This window comes from Pogona vitticeps, chromosome 2 (assembly GCF_051106095.1).
Source record: "Pogona vitticeps strain Pit_001003342236 chromosome 2, PviZW2.1, whole genome shotgun sequence".
In the NCBI taxonomy this organism is placed as follows: Eukaryota; Metazoa; Chordata; class Lepidosauria; order Squamata; family Agamidae; genus Pogona; species Pogona vitticeps.
In genome coordinates this window covers 150,332,327-150,354,005 of record NC_135784.1, presented here as the reverse complement: position 1 = coordinate 150,354,005, position 21,679 = coordinate 150,332,327, and the positions used below count along the sequence as shown (strand labels likewise).

The window sequence follows — 21,679 nt, the reverse complement described above, 5'->3', positions numbered from 1 at the left end:
ATGGGGTAATATTTACCAGAATACAGTGATGTCACTTTGTTGAGATGATCATCCATTCATACATTGGTCTTGTTCTTCTTGACCTTGTATCATCTATTGAATTGAACTTTATTAGAAAAAGAAGTTTATTGGTCTTGAGTTCTTTTTCCTTCTAGCACTGTTCCATGTACCCAAACAAGCTTATTTCCCATTCTGGCGTGCAGGTTTTAAACCATTCTCCTCCCCACCACTGCCACCACCCTGGTGCCCTCTTTATTTCAAACTGCAGGCTTCTTGTGGGAACCTGTCCCCATACTTTGTATGGCATCATACGCACTGTATGGTTATTTATACAGATGAAACAAGCTTTTCTTTGTCAGCCTGATAATTCCACGTGCCTTTCTGCGTTTTGTTAGCTCTGTGTGCGCCACATGTGTCTGAGAGACTTGAGAGTAAGAGTGAGATTGATGCTCATTCCATTATCCTACTTCCAGGCTGGTGAGAGAGGTGACAGGCGTGAATGTGAACATGCGCGTTGGGATCCACAGCGGCCGTGTACACTGCGGCGTCCTTGGGCTGCGCAAGTGGCAGTTTGATGTCTGGTCCAATGACGTCACCCTGGCCAACCACATGGAGGCTGGTGGCAAAGCTGGGTAAGTTGGGGCCTCCCAAGTTTAGTTCAGTGAAGAGGAAGGTTTGGCCCTGGGGAGTGGGGGTGGGTTTTTTTTTCTGTCAGCTCAAGAACTCCTTCGCTATGTTCAGCATTCCCTGTGGGATGACTGGAAGGGGAGAGTGTGCCAACCGCGTGGCTGGTGAAGTGGCAGAAGTGGGGAGTTGAGACAGAGCCCTGCAACCTCTTTCTCATGCATCCTCATGTCCTTCCGTTCTACTCTACTCTTTCTCCCCCGGACAGTGTGGCAATTAAACCTTGAACAAAGCTTCCATTTTGTCTAGTATAGTTCATCACTTTAATGCAAATAAGCAGGCTTGGTGTAATGGAGACGTCAGTGTGCATAAGCACTGAGGTTCTTTACACTTGAGAGTCATTGCCTTAATGGGTGGTTCCCAACCTGGAGTCCCCAAATGTTCCTGGATTGCAACTCCCAGTAGCCTTCACCACTAACTGTACCGGCTAGGATTTCTGGGAGTTGCAGTTCAAGGACATTTGGAGACCCAAGTTTGGGAACCACTGCCTTAACCCAATATAGTGAATTTCTGTTTTGATCCTTCCAGCTGCTGGCTGCTTTCTGACTTCCAGTGCTGCCCTGGACAGTTTTGGCCCTGGCGCTGGTCTCCCCTTCTGCTCCAGTTCACCTCTCTCGGAGCTTAGAATTATTTGGGTTTTTTATTGTAATGTGTTAGCAGTTCTGACCTTTGGGGGATTAAAAGGATACCTTACTCAATACTTTATGCATGAATTTTGATCTTTAATTGTTACAGATTTCATTCAGGGTTTTTTTAAATGGAAGATGCTAAGGTAAAAATGCCCTCTGATGATCCTCAAAACAGACAGTTTTAAAGCTACAAGTAAACATTAGCCATCACCAACCAAAGTTATGGAAAACTAATTGTCACGTTACTTTTTTACAAAATGCTTAAAATGTTAGAGCCATCGTGATGTAGTACATAGAGTGTTGGACTAGGTCTTAGGAAGCCTGAGTTCAGACCACACTCCGCCAAATCCTTCTTGGCCGAACTAAAGGATGGCCATGGTAAACCACCAGTTTAACATCCTACACAGGTTGAAACCCCTTTTTAGGGTTACCATAAATCAGAAATAGTTTGATGGCACATAATTTTTTTAAGGCTGCTACAAACATGAAAAAACACATGATAAGTAACATGGCTACTTGTGTTCTTGTAAGCTCTGCCTCACCTCTCCCCGTCTTGTGTTTTCTGATCCACAGAAGGTTATCTATTCTGCTCTCCCTTTGGCTCTACGCTGCTTTAGTTCTATTCTTTCTTTTGTGCTGCTGGAAAAGCTTTTCTGTCTCATGTACTCAAACTATTCCTTCAAGATTTTTCTCCCTCATCAGGTGCGACCTCACCTTCCCTAAGCTTCTACTACGATCTCCTCCTTGCTGCTTACCTGCCCCATCCTGACCTGTTTGCCCAGGCCATCCCTTAAGCAGGAATCAAATCACTTTTTCCTTGTGCCGTATCTTCCGCTTGAGTGTAGGAGGAACAAAAAAAAAAAAAGGCTTCATCATAGTATTTGAAGTTGCTTAGAGGGAAGGGAGGATGGGCTCCCCTAAGTGACTTACCTGAATAACAGAGTTCTGTGACAGGCGGATCCACATTACACGGGCTACGTTACTGTACCTGAACGAGGACTATGAAGTAGAGCCAGGCCATGGGGGCGAGCGCAACGCTTACCTTAAGGAGCACAACATCGAGACCTTCTTCATTGTAGGCTGCAGCCAAAAACGAGTGAGTCTGATGGATTGGGGAGGAAGCATAGGAGCATAATTTACTCTGCTATATGTTTTTCTGGGCATTCATTCCCCCACGGCTCTCCTGCTTATTGTTTTTTTCCCCAACAGAAAGAGGAGAAAGCTATCTTGGCCAAGCTGCAAAGGGCCCAGGCAAATTCTACAGAGGGGCTGGTGCCTCGATGGGTGCCCGAGCGCTCGTTCCCTCGGACAAAGGACTCCAAGGCCTTCCGACAGATGGTGAGTGCCAGGAAGGGGCAGAAGAGGTGACGACTGGGCAAGGAGTTGTGATACGAGCAGAAGACAATTAGTGGCTGCCTTTTCTTTGGACCACTTTGTAGGTCCTTCGTGCTACCTGGTGGGCAATTCTCTGTAAGGTGCATTTTCTTGTATTTTATTCTTAGAACATCATTTAGAAGAGCCACCTATTCTGCATCCCTGATTATGTACAGAACTCTTGATAAAAGTCCTTTCTTTTAGCTACTTCAGTACATAAGTATCTTTATGAAAGCTTTGTTCTGTATTTGTTTTTGGTTGCTCTGCCCAGGGTACATTGGTCGCTTACATACAGCTTGTGTAGGATTTGCTTTCTGGTACTCTTATGACTGGAACAAGTGTTTCTGCCTCATAATGATTCAGATTGGCATTTGCCTATTGATTGGCAAGGTTGCCAGGTAGGTGGTTCTTTGCAAGTCCCACCAATTGCAATTCTTTAACAAGAGAGGCTCAGGATGAAACGCAGGACCCCGAAGATGCAAAACGTGGCCGTGATACTGGGCTGCCTAATCCTGGCTCTTAAAGGAGCTGCCCAGATGGGAAAGGTGATCTGTCTCACATCTGGTTGTTATTGTTGTTGCTGTTATGTGCTGCCAAGTTGCCTCTGACATATGGTGACTATGAATGAAGGATCTCCAAAATGTCCTCTCCACGGCCGACCTGCTCTGCAATTGTAGATTCAATCCTGTGGCTTCCTTAAGGGAGTCAACCCATCTCCTATTTGGTCATCCTCTTTCCCTGCTGCCTTCCATCTTTCCCAGCATTATTTCCTTTTCCAGAGAATCCTGTCTTCTCATGGTGTGCCCAAAGTAGGACAGCCTCAGTTTCAACATTTTTCCTTCCAAAGATATTTCCCCTTGTTCCACTAGAGGAAGGGAACTCCAAAGCTTCAGGAGGCCATCAGGAACGCCTCTCTGCATGTTTGTGGTGCATGTACAAAACAGTGAAAGAAGTACTCCAGCTTCATTTTGAAACTTGTTAGGGCCAACCCAAGAAGCTTTGCTGCCTGAGTTGCAGCAGAAAATTACACACTTATCTGTTCAAATAAGGGCAATAATGAGTGAATGCCTAACAATCTGATGCTTTTTCTTCAGTCTGAGGCAGCTGGTAAGATAGGACAAGTCCTGAAACTTATAATGAAATAAAGGTGAATAAGTATGGAATTAAGGAGAAAATATCTTCAAGATCTATGTGCCCCAAGCCATTAAGGCTGAATCTGGGTTGTAGCAGCATCTTGAATTGTATCCGGAAGACCACAGTGAACCATGCACTAAAGGAAATGGCCTTGAAATTGAGGGGCAGTGGGGGTATGATGGGGACAGTTGCTTAGAGCAGTAAGCCATAACTATAAAAATTACAATATGGTTGGATTACTGGCAATAAAACAGCGCACACAACATGCCAGTTATATTTTATCCAATTTGCAGCATATCATGATTGTGCAAGCCAGATCTTGATCTTAACAGCTGAGAAAGCAAATAATGCCACCACCCTTTTTGTTATCCACAGAACCTTGCCACTCAACAGCAATGTGTGTGTTGCCTTTTTGAGGAATAGCCCAATTAGAGACTGCAGATTGAATCTCCTCAACTTCTAATAAAATTGAGAAGGCATGAGAATATACAATGTGAATGTCTAATAAAATTTGGAAGGCATGAGAATATACAATGTGAATGTCAAGCGTTATCCTAAACCCAAAGCTCAGAAAGGTTATTTATTTGGAATACAACTCTGAAAATCCCCCAGCTGGCAGGGGCGGAGGAATTGTGGAAGCTGTAGTCCACTTGACTAAAGTTCTCTAGCTCTGTGTGAGGTGGCCTGCCTTTTAAAGGAGGCTCTACTCAGGATTCACCCATCATTCGAAGTACTAGGAACAGGGACAGAATTACTTGGACAGGGTTGGGCTTTGGAGCTCCTTTACAAGTGATCTTTTACAAGCGGCTGGTCAATCCTCCCATCCCAAGTTGGGTTTTGGTCTTTTTATTCGTTTCTTTTGTGTTTTGTTGTGCTTCTTGTTTTGTTGTTGTTTTGTTATCCTGGCTGTGTCATTCCAGATAGTTATTTGGGACCCTTTCAGTTTGAAGAGTATTTGTACTTCCCTCTTCCTTTTAACTTGGGTTTCCTCCATTTCATGCATTGTTTATTATCACTCATTATCACTTAACCCAATGAGTTCTTTCCTGCATTTTTGTTTTTAAGTTACGCATTGGTCTTACATGTGTGTGATTTTTTTTAAGCTTCTTTGTGAATATTTGGGCTCTGAAAGACAGGATATAGATGCTCTAATAATAAATAGACAATCTAAATTAGCATTCACCCATCTTACTTTCCCACAGATGGTTTACACTGTAACTCTCATAACCCTTGTAACATTGGTCACGCTGGCTCAGACTGATCGGAAAGGTATTCCATTTGAACATTTGGAAAGCACCAGGTTGGGGTAGCTTGTCCAGATGCATAGAGCAATTTAGTAGAGTGCTTTAAAAAAAATGAGGGAGCGTTCTTTCTTGAAACAAGGTGATGACATTCCAGATGTCCAACCATCTGCTTGAGAACTATATCCAACAAATAGAAACACAAGGGGTAGAAGCCCAACTTTCCATCTCTGGAAACATCCTGTATGCTGGATGCAAAAAGTCAGCTTTGTTTGATGCCAGCACCCACCAGTGTCTGATGGTGATGTGATATATCATATAAACACATCTGAACCCCACCAAAAAACTTTATGGGAAAAAGGAAGTGTCAGATATCCTACAAACAATATTATGAATTCACTTAGTTCCTAATTATGTTGTAGTGGGTCAGTGTTAGCACAGCACTATATCCAAAATAGAGTCCCTGAATTCTCAGGTTGAACTGGGAATGTGAAAAGTGCAGCCCACCAGATGTTGTACTCCAGTTCCTGGCATTCCTCACACCGTCGGCCATGCTGACTAGGGCTGTCAGGAGCTGCAGTCCAGTAGCATTCAAAGGGCTGTATGTTTGCCTACTGACAAACCGCATAGATAGTGGAAGCCACCCACTTTCCATCATAAAGCAGCCTTCTCAAACCTAGGTGCCCTATGGACAAGCTTGACCTGAAAATAGAGCCTCTTGCCTGCTTAAAGGCAATAAACCATTGACTGTGTGCTTCCTTAGACAGCACAACAGACTGGCTAGGTAGGACCTCTCAGTTATAGTCGCCATTAGTGACCTTTCCAATCTCCACTGGATTTAGGTGCAGTCCTGCTATTCAAGAGACAAGCCCTTTGTTGAAGAATAATTGTTTTAATAAGAAAACAAAGTAGTTCCATTAAAATACAGTTGTAGCTTAAAAAGCCTAAAGCATGATCATATCCAAACAGTTACTATGATTCAAATAAGCTTACTGTTCCTAGATTAAAATAATAACTACTAAAACTATTCTAAGTAATCATCTTGGCAAACATTCTACATTTTAGCATTCTAGGGAAGCTGGGCAAATCTCTCCCCCCTCTCTTCAAAAAGACAAACCCCTCTCTCCAACATTCACCATGTGACATACATGAAACAACAATTTTTCTACACATTTCTGGACCACCTTCTTTCTGACACTTCTAAGATGTCAAGCAATTAGGATTACGAGGGCGTAACACAGTTCACTGCCAATATTTCACATGAGATCCTGCAGGTGGCTTATCTCTTCCCAATTAGGAGGAATGTGGGGTTTGGTCTTCCTCTTGATCTTCTCAAACCTTGCTCCTTATCTTGGTGCCAGGCAGAGCAAACTTGGAACAGCAATCCCATGAGACTTTCAATGGCTTAAATCCAAACTACACAGAAAGCTTAACAGACTCCATCTTCCTATGACTACGATTCCCATTTGCCTTCTAATTCCTTACAGCCCTCGCCTGTTTTCTGGAATCACTTTGAAGCTCTTTGGGTGTCCTAGCCATTCTATTCTTTGTCAAAAGGCTAGCCATAGGAGGACAAGTCAGAAAGAGATCCTTTTGAAGTATGAAAGCTGTAAGCTTGGGGAGCATTATCAGTGTATTATAAAACCCTATGGAACAGTCCATTGAGCATTGTACCGTTGCAGAATGCGTGGAGAGAGCTGTATAATATTTAGCTAAACTTTGTAACAGTTCTTTAGGAAGTTAAGCATGTCATAGGGAAGTGTTCTCTTCTACAGCTCTTTTTGGCACACTATTATTCCTTATGTTAGAAGATTTTGTAAAGTGTGTGTGCCTCTCTGTGTGTGAGTGAGAGAGAGTATATTCAGGTAATGATTTCCTGTTTGTTTTCTGTCAGTCTGGACATGTTAATAGCTCCTTAGAAGTGGTGGATTTTGCTGGCAGTAGTTTAAAGGAAGTTTGGTTCAAATCAAAGGCACACCTGACTAAGAGATGAAGTTTGACTAAAGGAAAAGTAGTAACTTTCATGCCTGGATTACTTTTGGCTATTTTACTTGGGTGTGGACAGTGAGAGTTCCTTGTGTGCATATACTGGGTAAGAAGGGAGAACCTGTGAAGTCTCCTGAGCGTGACATTAATATTTGATTCAGTTCTTCCTTTAATTCAGTATTTCCAAAGCTACGTTTTAATAGCTTAAGCCCACCTTTTTTTCTTTCCACTTGATTTCTGAAATAAAGTTGAGAGATAATCTTTCCAACTAAAAATGGACGAGAAGGACGGCAAAGAGGAGCTACTTCTAGATGACTGGACTCCTTAGATTTCTGTGGGGGATGCTGTTGTGGGTGTGCCCGATGATTGGGAGGGGAGGCAAGCTGTGACTCACACTGAGACGCAGTAGTTGGATTCCTGTGAGCGCAACTAATTGGGCTGTGTCCATGGACGTGGAATAACTACATTTTCAGTTGCTCACGGTGCACAGTTTGCTGTTCCTTCTAGAGAGTGATAGAAGGGGCAAGGAACCATGGGGAAATATAGCCACCTCTTTCATGAATGAGTGTATTAATGCTCTTGGGGTTTTTTTCCATTTTTTCACAGTAAACGACATCCAATTATTAGAATAAGTGTCATCTCCCAGCCCACCTGCGTATGTGTGTGTATTGCTCCCAGTGGGAGATACTACAAAATGGGGCAGGAATACAGTGCTTTTTTTCAAGGGTGCAGCTAATCTGTCAGGCCCTCCTCCATAATCTTCCGTTCCAGGACACTTTCCATGAGGTCCCCCTCCCCAAAAATATGTTTGTAATTTTGCAGAGCTTGGGTGTTTCCCATGACTGTTACACTTTTCTCTTTTGCGTGGATTGTACTGTAACTCTTTGAAATCACTTTACAGTATATGTAAGCGATAGCAAAGTAGCAAACCAGGACCACTGTCTAGAGGAAGATGTAATACTGGTTCTAAATGTTTTCCCAAGGAAGAAAGTAGTACAATCAAGAGAAATCAGATGTAATTCTACCTTTCATCTTCTATGGTGATTTTTCTGTGAGCTTGACAAAGCATTTAAAATGTATTGTGCTTTCTGCCTCCTCTTCACCCAGACAGTGAGTTTTAGGACTCTCATTTTGCTTTAGGCATAGACTGGATCTAAGGAGAACTACCGTGTGGAAAAACTACCTTTCCATTTCCCTCTTGTGTTTTTCATTGCCACAGCTCCTGCTGTTTTTCCCACCCTTCTTTCTGTTCCAGTATTCTTAGATCCCCTTCAGGATTTAGTACTTCTTCCCTTAAGACTTTTTCCTTTTGCTTAAGAAAAGGAATGGGGCGTAGTTTCAGTGATAGTAGCTGCAACATGCTGCAGCTCCTGGTGTCTCTGTGTGCACGCATGCATGACAAAATAATAAAAGAAATGTTTTGGGGTTATTTAAGGAGAGAGGGTATATGTTTAGGAATTTCCATAGCTCTGATAACATGAAAGAAAGCTCTACCAGCTTCTATGGAATTCAGATTCCTGGTGTTTACTTTAGAAGAGCACATTTACGTGATCCACACAGATGCTTTGCAGCAGAGCTATGACTAATTACTTTTTTGGACAGTTATTTTATTGTTTTATTTACATGCTGCCTTTTCCCCCATAGGGGACCCAAAGCAGCTCCCAACAATTAAAACTGTACAATCATAACAGGTTTAAAATATTATACAGAAAAAGCAATTTCTTACTCTTTCTTCCTCCAACTTATATTTGATTCAAGCTAACCTCTTAGCCTCCCATTATATTGGCTGAGTAATTCTGTGTATTATAATCCAAAAAGTAACTTTTCCTAACTGTCTAGGGAGAGGGGACCATGAAACCTTTTTTTTTTTTGCTAGTGATATGGAATATGAATGGCTTAATGAGAGCTTCTGGAAGCGTCCCACTGCAACAGCCATTTATGTGGCCACCAGAAGCCCTATTGAGTCTCTATCCGGGTGGGTGAGAACTGAAATGGAGGATTGTGTATAGTGCTCCAGCTGTGCCCTTGTGTACAAACAGAGCTTAGCCCATTCTGAAAGGATTGATTTAGACCAGAATATATATGTGCAAGCTGGCAACCTCTGTCTAGATCAATGGTTCCCAACCTTGACTCCCCAAATGTTCTTGGACTAAAACTCCCAGAAGCCTTCGCTGCCAGTTGTGCTGATAAGGATTTCTGAGAATTGTAGTGTTAAGAACACCTGGGGACCCAAGGTTGGGAACCAATGGTCTAGACTCTAGAGACAATAACAGGGAGTTCTAAGGATGCTAAAGTGAATCATCCTTGGGTTTATAACCTGGAGAGACTTGGCAGGTTTTCAGGTTGTTGCAGTTCATTCTCAGGGTTGCAGAAGTCCAGTTCCTCACATCATTCAGCTTTTTGTTCCTCACATCAATTTAACACAGAGTTTTAAAGCAACTGTTGGCACTGGATGAGGTTGGTTCCTTGAAATATCTCTCCAGACTTCCATTGCACCTTCCCATTCTAATGAGGACCCTATTTCAGCCTTCCTCAACCTGGTTGTTTTCAACATGTGTAGGACTACAGCTTCTATTGTCCTATCTCAAGGTCACCTGTTGAGGAAGGCCTTCCTATTGCTGGCTATATTTTTAAAAATATATGTTTTGAGAACCCTCCATCCTGTAGTTTTGCAGTACAGTCTTCATGACAAGAAAGTGCAGATTCAGCCTGCTATGCAATTTCTACATCTTTAGCCAATTAGCATAATTAGGAGGTATTAAGAATTCTAACCTTGCTACCACCACCCCACCTAATGCACTCTTTATTCTCCTAGCACAGTTGGTTGGTTGCTAAGTAACAGCCTCTGGTTCCATATCATTCATTGCTATGGCTTGCAGTTAATTGGTTGGCTGCTAGGTTGTAGGTCGTTGCTATGGCACTGGTTCCTTTAGTAGATTGAGGTGGCATAGCTTTGGTTGTCATGGTTTTACTGGCATTTTGACGATGGGTTTTGTCAGTAGCAAGGCTGTCAGTTGCAGTAGATCAGTGGTTCCCAATCTTGGGTAACCCAGGTGTTCTTGGACTGCAACTCCCAGAAACCCCTGGCCAGCACAGGTGGTGGTGATGGCTTCTGGGAATCACAGTTCAAGAACAGAGCTACCTAAGGCTGGGCATCGCTTCAGTAGAGCATTGACTGACATAATTTTGTGGTAGCTGATGCTTTTTGCCATAGTACTGTTTCTGCAGCACTACCTGACAGTGCCATTTGGCCCTAACTTTGGTTGCTGTGGCTTATCAAATCCATCACAGTATTTTTATTTGTTTGTTTGTTTGTTTGTTTGTTTGTTTGTTTGATTGATTGATTGATTGATTTTTACCCCGCCCCTCTAGACAACATCTACTCGGGGCGGCTTACATAGATAAAAACACATCAAAAACATACATAAAAATACTATTATAACAATTAATTCAAAACAACATATTTCCAAGATGGCATGACTCAAGAAGAGGAAGGAAAAAATCACTTAATTGACTGGAGGGAAGGCCTGTTTAAATAACCAAGTCTTTAACTGGCTTTTGATAACACCCAGCGAGGATGCCAACCGAATTTCGGTTGGAAGAGTATTCCACAGCCGAGGGGCCACAGCCGAGAAGGCCTGGTTTCTTGTTTTTAACTTCCGAGCCTCCCTCAGCATCAGTCCCCTCAGCCGTCCCTGCTGGCTATGACAGGTGATCCGGGTAGATCTGGGTGGGAGAAGACAATCTGCCAAATATTGAGGTCCCAAACCGTTTAGGGCTTTATATGTAATCATTAACACTTTGAAGTCAACGTGGAAATGGATGGGCAACCAGTGCAAGGCAGCCAGAGTGGGGGAGATATGCTGATATTTTCTTACCCCACTGAGAAGCCTGGCTGCTGCATTCTGGACAATCTGAAGTTTCCACATCAATCTCAAAGGCAGCCCCACGTAGAGTGCATTACAATGGTCTAATCTCGCGATTACGAGCGCATGGACTAGAGTAGTGAGGGCCCCCCATCAAGATACGGCTGCAGCTGGGCAATCCACCATAGGTGATAATAGGCGGAGCGGACCACGGACACCACTTGGGTTTCCATGGTAAGCACCGGGTCCAGATGTATCCCCGAGCTGCGAACCTCACTCTTTGCGGCAAGGGTCATCCGCCCAAAAGAAAGGGAGTTACCTATACCACTAATGGAAGGACCACCCACCCTCAAGACCTCCATCTTGTCTGGGTTCAGCCTCAATCCATTTGACTGCATCCATTCCAGTACAGTCTTCAGGCAGTGCTGGAGGGACAGGACGGCATCCACTGAGGTAGGTGAAAAGGAGATGTAGAGCTGTGTGTCATCAGCGTACTGATGGCACGATGCCCCACACCCCCTGATGACCCCACCCAGCGGCCTCATGTAGATGTTAAACAGCATTGGGGAGATGATCAACCCCTGCAGAACCCCACAGTTGAGATTCCACGGCGCCGAAACACTCTCCCCAAGCTGTACTCTCTGGGGACAGTCCTCCAGGAAGGAACAGAGCCAGGCAAGTGCCAGGCCACGGATTCCCAACTCAGAGAGCCTCCTCAGGAGGATACCATGGTCAACAGTATCAAAGACGGCTGAGATATCAAGGAGGACCAACAAGGACATATTGCCCCCATTGGCCTCCCTCAACAGTGCAACCAGTGCCGTCTCTGTACCATAGAACGGCCTGAAGCCCGACTGAAATGGGTCCAGAGCGTTGGTTTCGTCCAAGCCACAGTACAGTGGCTTCTTATTTATTTATTTATTTATTTATTTATTTATTTATTTATTTATTTATTTATTTATTTATTTATTTATTTTATATATATATATATATATATATATATATATATATATATATATATATATATATATATATATATATATATATATATATATATATATATATATATATATATATATATATATATATATATATATATATATATATAAAATATATATATAAAATATTATTTGTAAAATCCTTGTGTTTTTATTGTATATACTTTTATTGGAAGCTGCCCAGAGTGGTCAACCAGACCAGATGGGTGGGAGATATATATATATATATCCCACCCATCTGGTCTGGTTGACCACTCTGGGCAGCTTCCAATAAAAGTATATACAATAAAAACACAAGGATTTTACAAATAATCCGTAACACAGAGTAATAAAACAAATAATAAATTAAGAAAGAATTAAGAAAGAATTAAGTATTGACAGGAGGGAAGGCCTGAATGTACATCCATGTTTTTAGTTGACACTTAAAAGTGCCTAGCATAGGGGCCGCACGAATCGCCAGAGGAAGGTTATTCCAGAGGCGAGGAGCCACCGCCGAGAAGGCCCAATTTCGTGTCCTTTTCTTCCAGGCCTCCCTTGGCATTAGGCTCTTCAGCCTCACCTCCTGACTCGTGCTGGTGATCCGGGTAGATCTTGGTGGGAGCAGGCGTTCTGCCAAGTATCGAGGTCCTAAACCGTTTAGGGCCTTATAAGTAAGCATTAACACTTTGAAGTCAACGCGAAAACGGATGGGCAGCCAGTGCAGCATGACCAGGGTAAGAGAAATATGTTGGTATTTTCTCACTCCAGTAAGAAGTCTGGCCGCTGCATTCTGCACCACCTGAAGTTTCCGCGTCAGCTTCAAAGGGAGCCCCACGTAGAGCGCGTTACAGTGGTCTAATCTTGAGATTACGAGCGCATGTACTAAGGTAGTGAGCGTCCCCGTGTTGAGGTAAGGATGCAGCCGGGCAATCCGCCAAAGGTGCAAAAAGGCGGTACGGACTACCAGCACCACCTGTGTTTCCATGGTAAGCGTCAGGTCCAGATGTACCCCAGGTTGCGGACCCCACTCCGTGGCCAGGGTCATCCCCCCAAATGTGAGGGAGTCACCCAAGCCACCAGCCACGGGGCCACCCACCCTCAGAACTTCCGTCTTGTCTGGATTCAGCCTCAGCCCATTTTCCTGCATCCATTGCAGTACAGCTCCCAGGCAGCGCTGGAGGGACAGGACAGCATCACCTGCGGTTGGTGAAAAGGAGATTTAGAGCTGGGTGTCATCAGCATATTGATGACACGATGCTCCACACCCCCTGATGACCCCACCCAGCGACCTCATATAGATGTTAAACAGCATTGGAGAGATAATCGACCCCTGTGGAACCCCACAGTTGAGGCTCCACGGGGCCGAGACACTCTCTCCAAGCTATACTCTCTGGGGGCGGTCCCCCAAGAAGGAACGGAGCCAGGCAAGTGCCGAGCCACCAATTCCCAACTCAGAGAGCCTCCCCAGGAGGATACCATGGTCGACGGTATCAAAGGCCGCTGAGATGTCGAGGAGGACCAACAGAGACATTTTGCCGCTGTCGGCCTCCCTCAACAGGTCATCGTACAGGGCGACCAATGCTGTCTCTGTACCGTGGCACGGCCTGAAGCCCGACTGAAACGGATCCAGGACATCTGTTTCCTCCAAGTGGGCCTGAAGCTGATCGGCCTCCACCCTCTCAACCACTTTGCTCATGAACGAAACATTGGCGACGGGCCTATAATTGCCAGTTTTGTTCGCTGCCAAACTAAGTTTCTTTCTTATGGGCCTAATGAGTGTCTCCTTGAGGGCAGTGGGAAGCCTGCCCTCAAGGAAAGACCCATTTATTATTGCTGTGGCCCATTCTGTTGTCATCGGCCTGGCTGCTTTGATTAGCCAGGCTGGGCAAGGGTCCAGGGAGGAGGTGGTGGCTCGACAGCGGTCAAGCACCTTGTCCACAGAGTCAGGCGTCACAGGCTGAAAGGAGTCAAGGGTTACCGGAGAAGACAGAGTGCTGGACATCTCAGCTGGACCCAGTGTGTTCAAAAAAGGAGAGAGCTCCCAGCGGATGGCCTCCACTTTAGATTTCAAAAAGAGCCTTGCTTTTTTAAATTTGGAATCACTCTAGCCTGCAGGAACTTACTTCCAAGTTTCCTTTTTCTACAATTCCTATTTTCACAGTCAGGTTTCTTTATAGTGAGATACAGACTTTCCACCATCCTGTTGGTTAGGGATGTGTTAGAATGATCTGGTTCCGGAGGCCAAAGGATCCAGATGGATTCCTGAGAGCTCCCAGTAAAAAATTTCTGATTGGTATGTCTGGTGCTCTTGATGATACTCTATTTTGGTCGTTCCATACACAAGGAGATAACTTAGATGGTTGAAATGAATGCACCTAGGTGTCCACGCCTGTGTCTTTACTTGCTAAATGCCTTTTGCTTCTTGGTCTATTGAGCTGAGTGGAATGCTGGTCATGGAATTCTTGTCAAGGCTCCATCCAAGCCTGAGAAAGAACTCAAGTCAACTCCCTGGCAATGATGGCAGCAAAAGAAGCAAAGGGTCTCTGCCACCATGGCATCCCGGTCATGCCATCCCATAGCTAGATAGTATAGTTTTCTGTTCTGTAATCAGATGTTAAGGAAGCGCTGGGAGGCCTTCTGTGATTCTTTTGCCAAGCAGATCAAAGAGAAATTTGCTCTGACACACAGTAATCTTAATGTACGGCACCTGTGAATGTTTTGCAAATTTGAATGAACTTTGGGTGCAGAAGGTCCGTGGAGGGGCACCTCTTACCTGTCTGCTCAGTTTTTCCTCTGGCTTCTGCTATGTGGTACAGTACCTTGTTGGCACTCTTCTGAAATGCCTGTTGGGTTTTGTTCTGCTGTTTGACTGTTTCATTAGCATGATGGTGTTTGTGGGTTTTGCACATGCACACATGTTTGTGTTTTGTTAGGATATCTGAGAATCATTTGGGATGGAAGAGTTGGAAATAAATATTATTATAAATATCATAATTTTATCGTAAATAATACACTTGTGCCTGAACTGGGATGGACAGTAGTGATAATCAGATATCTGCTTAAGATAGAAAGCAGCTTAACAATGTAACTACCGTTGTCTCCAGTGGTTGTCTCTCCCAGTTTTCCTTATGCCACTTTCTCACCTCTTTACCACACCCCTGAAGTTGAGCATTAACCAGCCAGCAGATCTCCCTTGTTGGCAGCTGTAAATCTTAGCCATACTGGCATGCAGAGGGCCATGAGCAGCACACCTTGTCTGGCCAAAGGCCAGGCAAGACAGATTTATTGCATTTCCCTGTGTGTTCAGAGATGGAACAGTGAGGCTGGGGAAGGGCTCTGCAGCTCCTTGTAGTCAAATAAATAAATAACCTATCCTGGAAGGTAGACATCTCATTTCTCCTCACAGCTCTGAGCAGGGAAAGGGATTTGATGAAGCACAAAACCCTTGTGCTTGTATGATAGGAGAAGGAACAGATAAGGTATCCTTTAACAAAAGCATACAAATGTTGGCCACCTGCTTTAATAAGTTTCCACCTGTCTGTATTCTCCTGTGAATGTTTGATGTATAGTGACTCCTGGCACACATGTTTAGGGTATTAACCACCCCAAGTGTGTAGCTTGAACTTCTGGAGCAGTGGGAAAGAGGAACCAGTCAGTGTGAACAACAGACTTAATGGTTGATCATGATGTTCATTAGTATAACCGCATAATCTTAGAATCTCCATCAGGAGCATGTAGGATTACTAGTACTACTGCACACTAAACAGGCCATCTGCATTTTGGATAAGCATAGTAAATGTGCACAGCTGAGTGAAATATGCTATACAGAGTGTACATACTTTTTAAAAATATTTGTTTATTTTCTGAAAAAGAGATGGGGATATAGAAGGAAAAAAAAGTAAAGGAAAAAGTACAATTTTGAAAAAAAATGCAGGTATCGATCATTGCATACAAAGGCAACCAAAAATATATAATCATGTACATATTTTGTTCAGCATATCAAGGGTGTATATGTAAAGTTTTTTTTAATCTCCTCTAAACACTTGCAAACCATCTCTTCTCTCCCTTTTTTCTTCTTTAGGGCATTGATGATTCCAGCAAGGACAAGTAAGTATCTGTCCTTTATCTCACCCTTGGGAGGTAAGAAACTTTGAAAAGTCATTTCATGGCTCTCAGCTCCTGGAAACCCCCACCCTGTGACCATGCTGAGCGCTGAAGTCTAGAAACATGACTTTTCCCAACTCATTGGAAGGGCCCGTGTTAGGGCTGCTCAGTGCTTCCTTCTACAGTAACTGTAAAACAAGGACTTCTCTCTCCTGCAGCCGAAGCACACAGGAATCTTTGAACCCTGAAGATGAGGTAGATGAGTTTCTGGCCCGAGCGATTGATGCGCGAAGCATTGACCAGTTGCGCAAGGATCATGTCAAGCGCTTCCTGCTCACTTTCCAGAAGCCAGAATTGGAGAAGAAGGTGCCTTCCCTTTACTTCTCAAGTTTTGCTTTAAAGTAGGACCTGTAGTCCTGCTCTTCGCCTCTATAGTAACTTCCTTCTCATCCCACCCACCCCCTCATCATCCTGCAGTATTCCAAGAAAGTGGACACCCGCTTTGGAGGCTATGTGGCTTGCACCGTGCTTGTCTTCTGCTTCATTTGCTGCATCCAGGTTGTCATCTTCCCACAGTGAGTGACACGTATGCAAGAGTATGGTGACCAGGTACTCCCTATGAAAATATGCATGTGCACATGCACAAGTGCTCACACTCATGCGTGGTGCAGATATACACCACAGGACCCTAGGTCGTGTTGTGGGGGATATGTTTGTGACACTCGACCATCATGTTGCACATTGATGCACCCCCACTGGTATCTACAGATGAGTAGTCCCAAGAGCATTCTTTGAGAGGTCCTATACCGTGTACAATGATGTCACATTTCCCAGGGCACTGACTCCCAATTAAGCCTGCCTTGGAGCTGCGGGGCAAATTTTCCCAGCCTGGTGTGCTGTAGGTTTTGTGGGACCCCATTTCACATCAAGCAGAGTGAGAGTACTAGGAAAAGAGATCCAGGATGATCTGGAAGGCACCAGGCTGAGGAAGGCCGCTCCACAGTAAGCAGTGGGAAAACTTTAAAAAGTCATATTCATATTGCTTGAGCTTATTGGACCACTGATCAGTTATTTGAATGGAAACTGAACGATGCCCGTGGTGTTTTTAGGGCTCTGTGGATTAACTCAGTGCAGCCGTTTCCCCTATGAATGTTCTAGGCAAAGTTCTACAGGATTTTTGTTGAGGCAATGAGAGAGAGTATGCACATGCAGCCTTTCTGCTAATAGATGCACTCTCTAACTCCAAGAAATGCTGACCATCAACTCATGCATCAGATTTGGAAGATGCAAGATGAAGTATTTAGAATATTAACTGCATAAAATATGAGATATTTTGGCATGAGACATGAGTGGCTGTCAAGGCTTGTTAACCGAGCCTTAGGAGGAAAGGCTGAAAGAATTGGCCATGTTTAGCCTTGAGAAAAGAAGGCTGAGGGGTGATATGAGAGCATTTTTCAAATATTTGAAAGGCTGTCATACAGAGGAGGGGAAGATCTGTTCTCAGTCACCCCAGAGTGCATGACACGCAACAATGGGCTCAAGTTAAAGTAAGCCAGATTTCCGTTGAATATCAGGAAAAACTTCCTAACTGTTAGAGCAGTACAACAGTGGAACCAGTTACCTCGGGAGCTGGTGAGTGTTCCAACACTGGAGGCATTCAAGAAAAACTTAGATAATCACCTGCCAGATATGCTTTGATTGCATTCCTGCATTGAGCAGGAGGTTGGACTTGATGGCCTTGTAGGCCCCTTCCAAGTTCACTTTTCTATGATTCTATGAAGCACAGGTAAGAATCTGCTGAAGTTAGTTATACTTGTGACCAAAGCTGGTGCTTCATGCTGAAAACATTTTCTATTTTAGAGGCAGAGTCCTGCTGCTGTCATGAAACTCTTAAGGGCAATCACACAAGCAGTGTGTGCTGTTTTATGCACTGTCCATTGCATGGTCTGGTTGTGCAATAAATTGTGCAACAGACAGCACAAAAAACACCAAAAGCCATTTGTGCATTTGTCCTTTTGTGCAAAAGCCATTTGTGCCAGTGTCATCTGGCAATTTCTAGGATATATTTTATATAAAATATTTTAAATCTGGTGCATCAATTGATTGTCATCCCTTGTTGCTTGAAGTACTGTAAATTTATGGACAGTTTTATCCACCTGATGTAGAAAAGAAGGGAAAATGCCATAAACCCATGCAGACTATCTCTAGAAGTTCACAGGCTGCATCTACCCATCGCTGAACTGCAAACCCCATGCCCTAAAATGGGTGCCCCATAGTGGCCTATAATGTTACTTAAAAAAAAAAAGAGGGAATGCGGACCCTTAGGGTTGTGGGATCCCCTCAAAACATGGAAAAATTGCCCTCCAAGCTATATAGAAGACACTAAAGGACTTTTTGAGTCATTCTTTTAAAAACTCAAAGACATGGGGGGAAAGTATTTAGCACAATAGTCTGAATTGTTAGAGGTTTCAGTTCTGAGCTTGCAAAAAAGGAGCATGAAAGGTTATTTTTCAGCAAAAACTAAGCTGATCCCAGAACTAAGGGATAGCCATAGGTGGAAAGCCAAGTAGTCCACGATATAGGAGGAAAACATTGATAAATTAAACACTTCCACCTCCTATATAGCACCATAAGACAAAACAGAAGGTCCTAGAAATGGTCATAATATAGTCAACACAATATCAGTTATACAGGGAACAGATGTCTGGTAAAAAAAACAACAACTTTACAGTGGTGTCCTGAGTGCCAGCTGATTCTGTGCTATCTCCCCACAGCTCTCCTCTGATGCTTGGTGCCTACATCAGCATTTTCATCATCCTGGCCACCATCCTTTTTGTCTGCGCTATCTATTCCTGCCTTGGCGTGAGTGCCTCTGTCTCTTTCTTGGGACCTCATGGACAGGTGACCCCTGATTTCTCCCAAGCACCCAGCTGTGGCCTTGCTTCCACCACCCCTCAGACCTCAGCTGGAGAACGGTCCTGTCACTCAGACCAAAGAGCAAGCCTGGTCTGGATATGGGGACCTGAGAGTGTCTTTTGGCCTTTTGTAATTTAAGGTATTTGGGGGGTGGGGGCTGGTCTGTCAGGATCTGCCTGTAGTTTCCCCCTTTAGGGTAGATTTGGAAACAGAACACAGAACACAGTTTCATCAATCCAGCCCAGTATCTATAGCCCAATACCAGCTGTTCTGGCAGTGGCCTTGGGCAGATAGAAGCCTTTCCTGTCCTTTGCAACCTGGTCTTCCTGGCTGGAAAGATCAAGGATCGAAGAGGGAGCTTCTGCAAGCCAAGTGTAGGTCCAGTCACTGAGTATAGGTAGTCGAGAGTCCCTTTTAGGTTCAGGATCTGCTGTGAGTTTGGGTCCTGGCATACGATCCAGGAGTAATAGGGTTTGGTAGAGGTGGCTGGGAGTTTTGCTCTGGAGGTGTTTTGTTCTAGCCTCTAGAATCTTAACAGGTGGAGACTGGGGTGGTGGAGGTGGTTTCTGAATTCTTCCATCTCATCTGCCACCATCTGTGACTCCCTACAGCCCTTTCCAGCTGCTTTGCAGCGTCTCTCTCGCAAGATCATCCAGTCCCGAATCAACAGCACCATCACCGGCGTTGCTGCCATCCTGCTTGTCTTTATCTCTGCCTTTATCAACATGGTATGAAGGAGGGCTTGGGAGGGAAAGGGGAGAGGGATGTTGTGGCTGCTGATGGTTTGGCATGAAAGAGCTTGCCTTCAGACCTGGAATGGCAGGGATAGAAGAACCAAGTCTGGTGAGAGCTAGGGAAAAAAGAGTACAAAGCTTCCTGTAAGCTGGAGGCAACAACATGAGGTTGGACAACCATCTGTCAGGCCTGCTTTGGTGTGGATTCCTGCATTGAGCAGGCAGGTTGGACCCAATGTCCTTATAGGCTTCAACTCCATGATTCTATGATTCTATGTTTGCTTTTAAAGAGAGGTGGAAGGTGTTGGAGAGAGGCACTATGACATCCTCACAAACTGAATTAACTTGTTGTGCTATCTCTTCTGGCTAACCAAGTGCTACAGTATTGGGCAAAAACAAAATAAAAATGTTACAGGTTTTGAATTGAGGCAAAATCCTGTTAACCATAGAGAGGCAAAGAGGAACAGGGTGCATCCACTATTTATTTGACGTATTTATTTGGACAGAGTTTTGAGAAGTTACATTTTTAAAAGTATTTTAGACTCACAATTTGGTATGTATTTGAGGAGTAATAGATTGTCCTTGTTGCAAAACAGAAAGAGTAACTTGTGGCATTACTTCTGGTATTGTTCCTTAATTCTGCAGTAACTTCTTGTTGCTTTTTAAACATACAAAGTCCACCTGGCCTACATCTGTTGCCTTGCCGTTAACAGCTTGATAGTCCCTTGATAGTCCCATTAATGAACCAGGGTCACTTTGTCTATTATCTGTATCCTTACTTGGTGTGTGTGGGGGGGGATACATGGGTCTTGTGTTTGCACATCAGTTTCTCAGGAGGTGGACTTTGATTTATGAAAGGGCACACCAAAATAAAACTCTTACACCTTTAAAGTGCTACAGTATTTATCCCCCCCCCCCCCCGCCGCCGCCTTTTCTTTTGCCAACATGGCATAATACTCAAAAAACTCCTCGTGAGGTCAGGCAGAAACAAAAGGGGAAAAAAATAAAGAAGACAAAAACGTTGTGGCTTCTTAAAGACTAGCTTCTACATTTTAATGTGAGCTTTCATGGACAAGTCCATTTCCTGAGACATAAGATGCTTCTACAACTGCCCTTAAATTTTAACAGATAACTAGGAAAAGTTACTTTTACTGTTGCATCTTCAAAGTGTCTCTGTCCTCACTCATTAGTGTGCTTTTGATATGTAACTTTCATTACTCCCTGATTTTTAAAAAGTCACTTTTCCTTGTGAAAATGTGCTACTTCTTGCTTCCAAGCACTGACTATGAGCCAGTTTCAGCTTTCTGAAAATCCTCCTGTCTGTCTCCAATCTTAGAGGGGCTCTGGACCCTGGCTCTCCATAGTTCCCACTGTCATGGGGCTAAGAGATTGGATGGCTCCAGAACAGTAGAGGAACCTTAAATTCCGTATCAGTCCTACATGGTTGGCCATTTTATCCCCCCTCAACCTAGTTTGCTTGCAGCCGGCTCTGGCTCCGAGACTGCGTTGCCGGATTTCTCAACGTTACTCCAGCCGCCGTGGGGTCCTGCGAGCTTCATACCCTCAACTACTCGTTGGCGTCAGATACTCAGCCTTGCCAGGGAAATGGAATTTCTAGTTGCGACTTCCCTGAGGTAGGTGTTTCCTACAAAGTGAGTCAGAGGTAGAGGAAAAGCAGGGATGGGGGTCTGATTAAAGCATGGGGGTAGTGTTTTTTTTTAATTTATTTTATTTCGGTTTTGGTGAGGTGAATAGGTGAGTGGCACTTTGTGGACCACAATGATCATAATTTAATTATAACTCAGAGGATAACCTCTTTTCTCCCCATGAGCATCCCAGAAGTATCTTGAGAGCAAGAGCATCGGTAGGTACATTTGTGCCATTGAAGCTGTTTGAGCAGTGTTATTGGAAGATATCCCTGCAGACGAGGAGGGGAAATAAAACACAGGCGGCTTTCTGAATCAGAGCGAAAGTCTGTCTAGCTGAGAGGAAAAGATGGGTTGCCAGGGCATATATTTGGTTATGAGAAGGAGG

At 44.0% G+C, this 21,679-nt stretch overlaps 1 protein-coding gene across 1 annotated transcript in view; it reads left to right on the top strand.

The window, feature by feature from the left end:
- The window catches only part of ADCY6 (adenylate cyclase 6), a 56,054-nt gene that overhangs the window by 22,288 nt on the left and 12,087 nt on the right, over positions 1 to 21,679 (top strand). Inside the window, exons 9-17 of the mRNA XM_072990836.2 lie at positions 474 to 632; positions 2,268 to 2,409; positions 2,523 to 2,651; positions 15,973 to 15,998; positions 16,214 to 16,361; positions 16,473 to 16,570; positions 18,770 to 18,857; positions 19,523 to 19,639; positions 21,118 to 21,279. Of these exons, the coding sequence (XP_072846937.2) occupies positions 474 to 632; positions 2,268 to 2,409; positions 2,523 to 2,651; positions 15,973 to 15,998; positions 16,214 to 16,361; positions 16,473 to 16,570; positions 18,770 to 18,857; positions 19,523 to 19,639; positions 21,118 to 21,279 (1,069 nt within the window). The remainder of the gene's footprint in view (positions 1 to 473; positions 633 to 2,267; positions 2,410 to 2,522; positions 2,652 to 15,972; positions 15,999 to 16,213; positions 16,362 to 16,472; positions 16,571 to 18,769; positions 18,858 to 19,522; positions 19,640 to 21,117; positions 21,280 to 21,679) is intronic.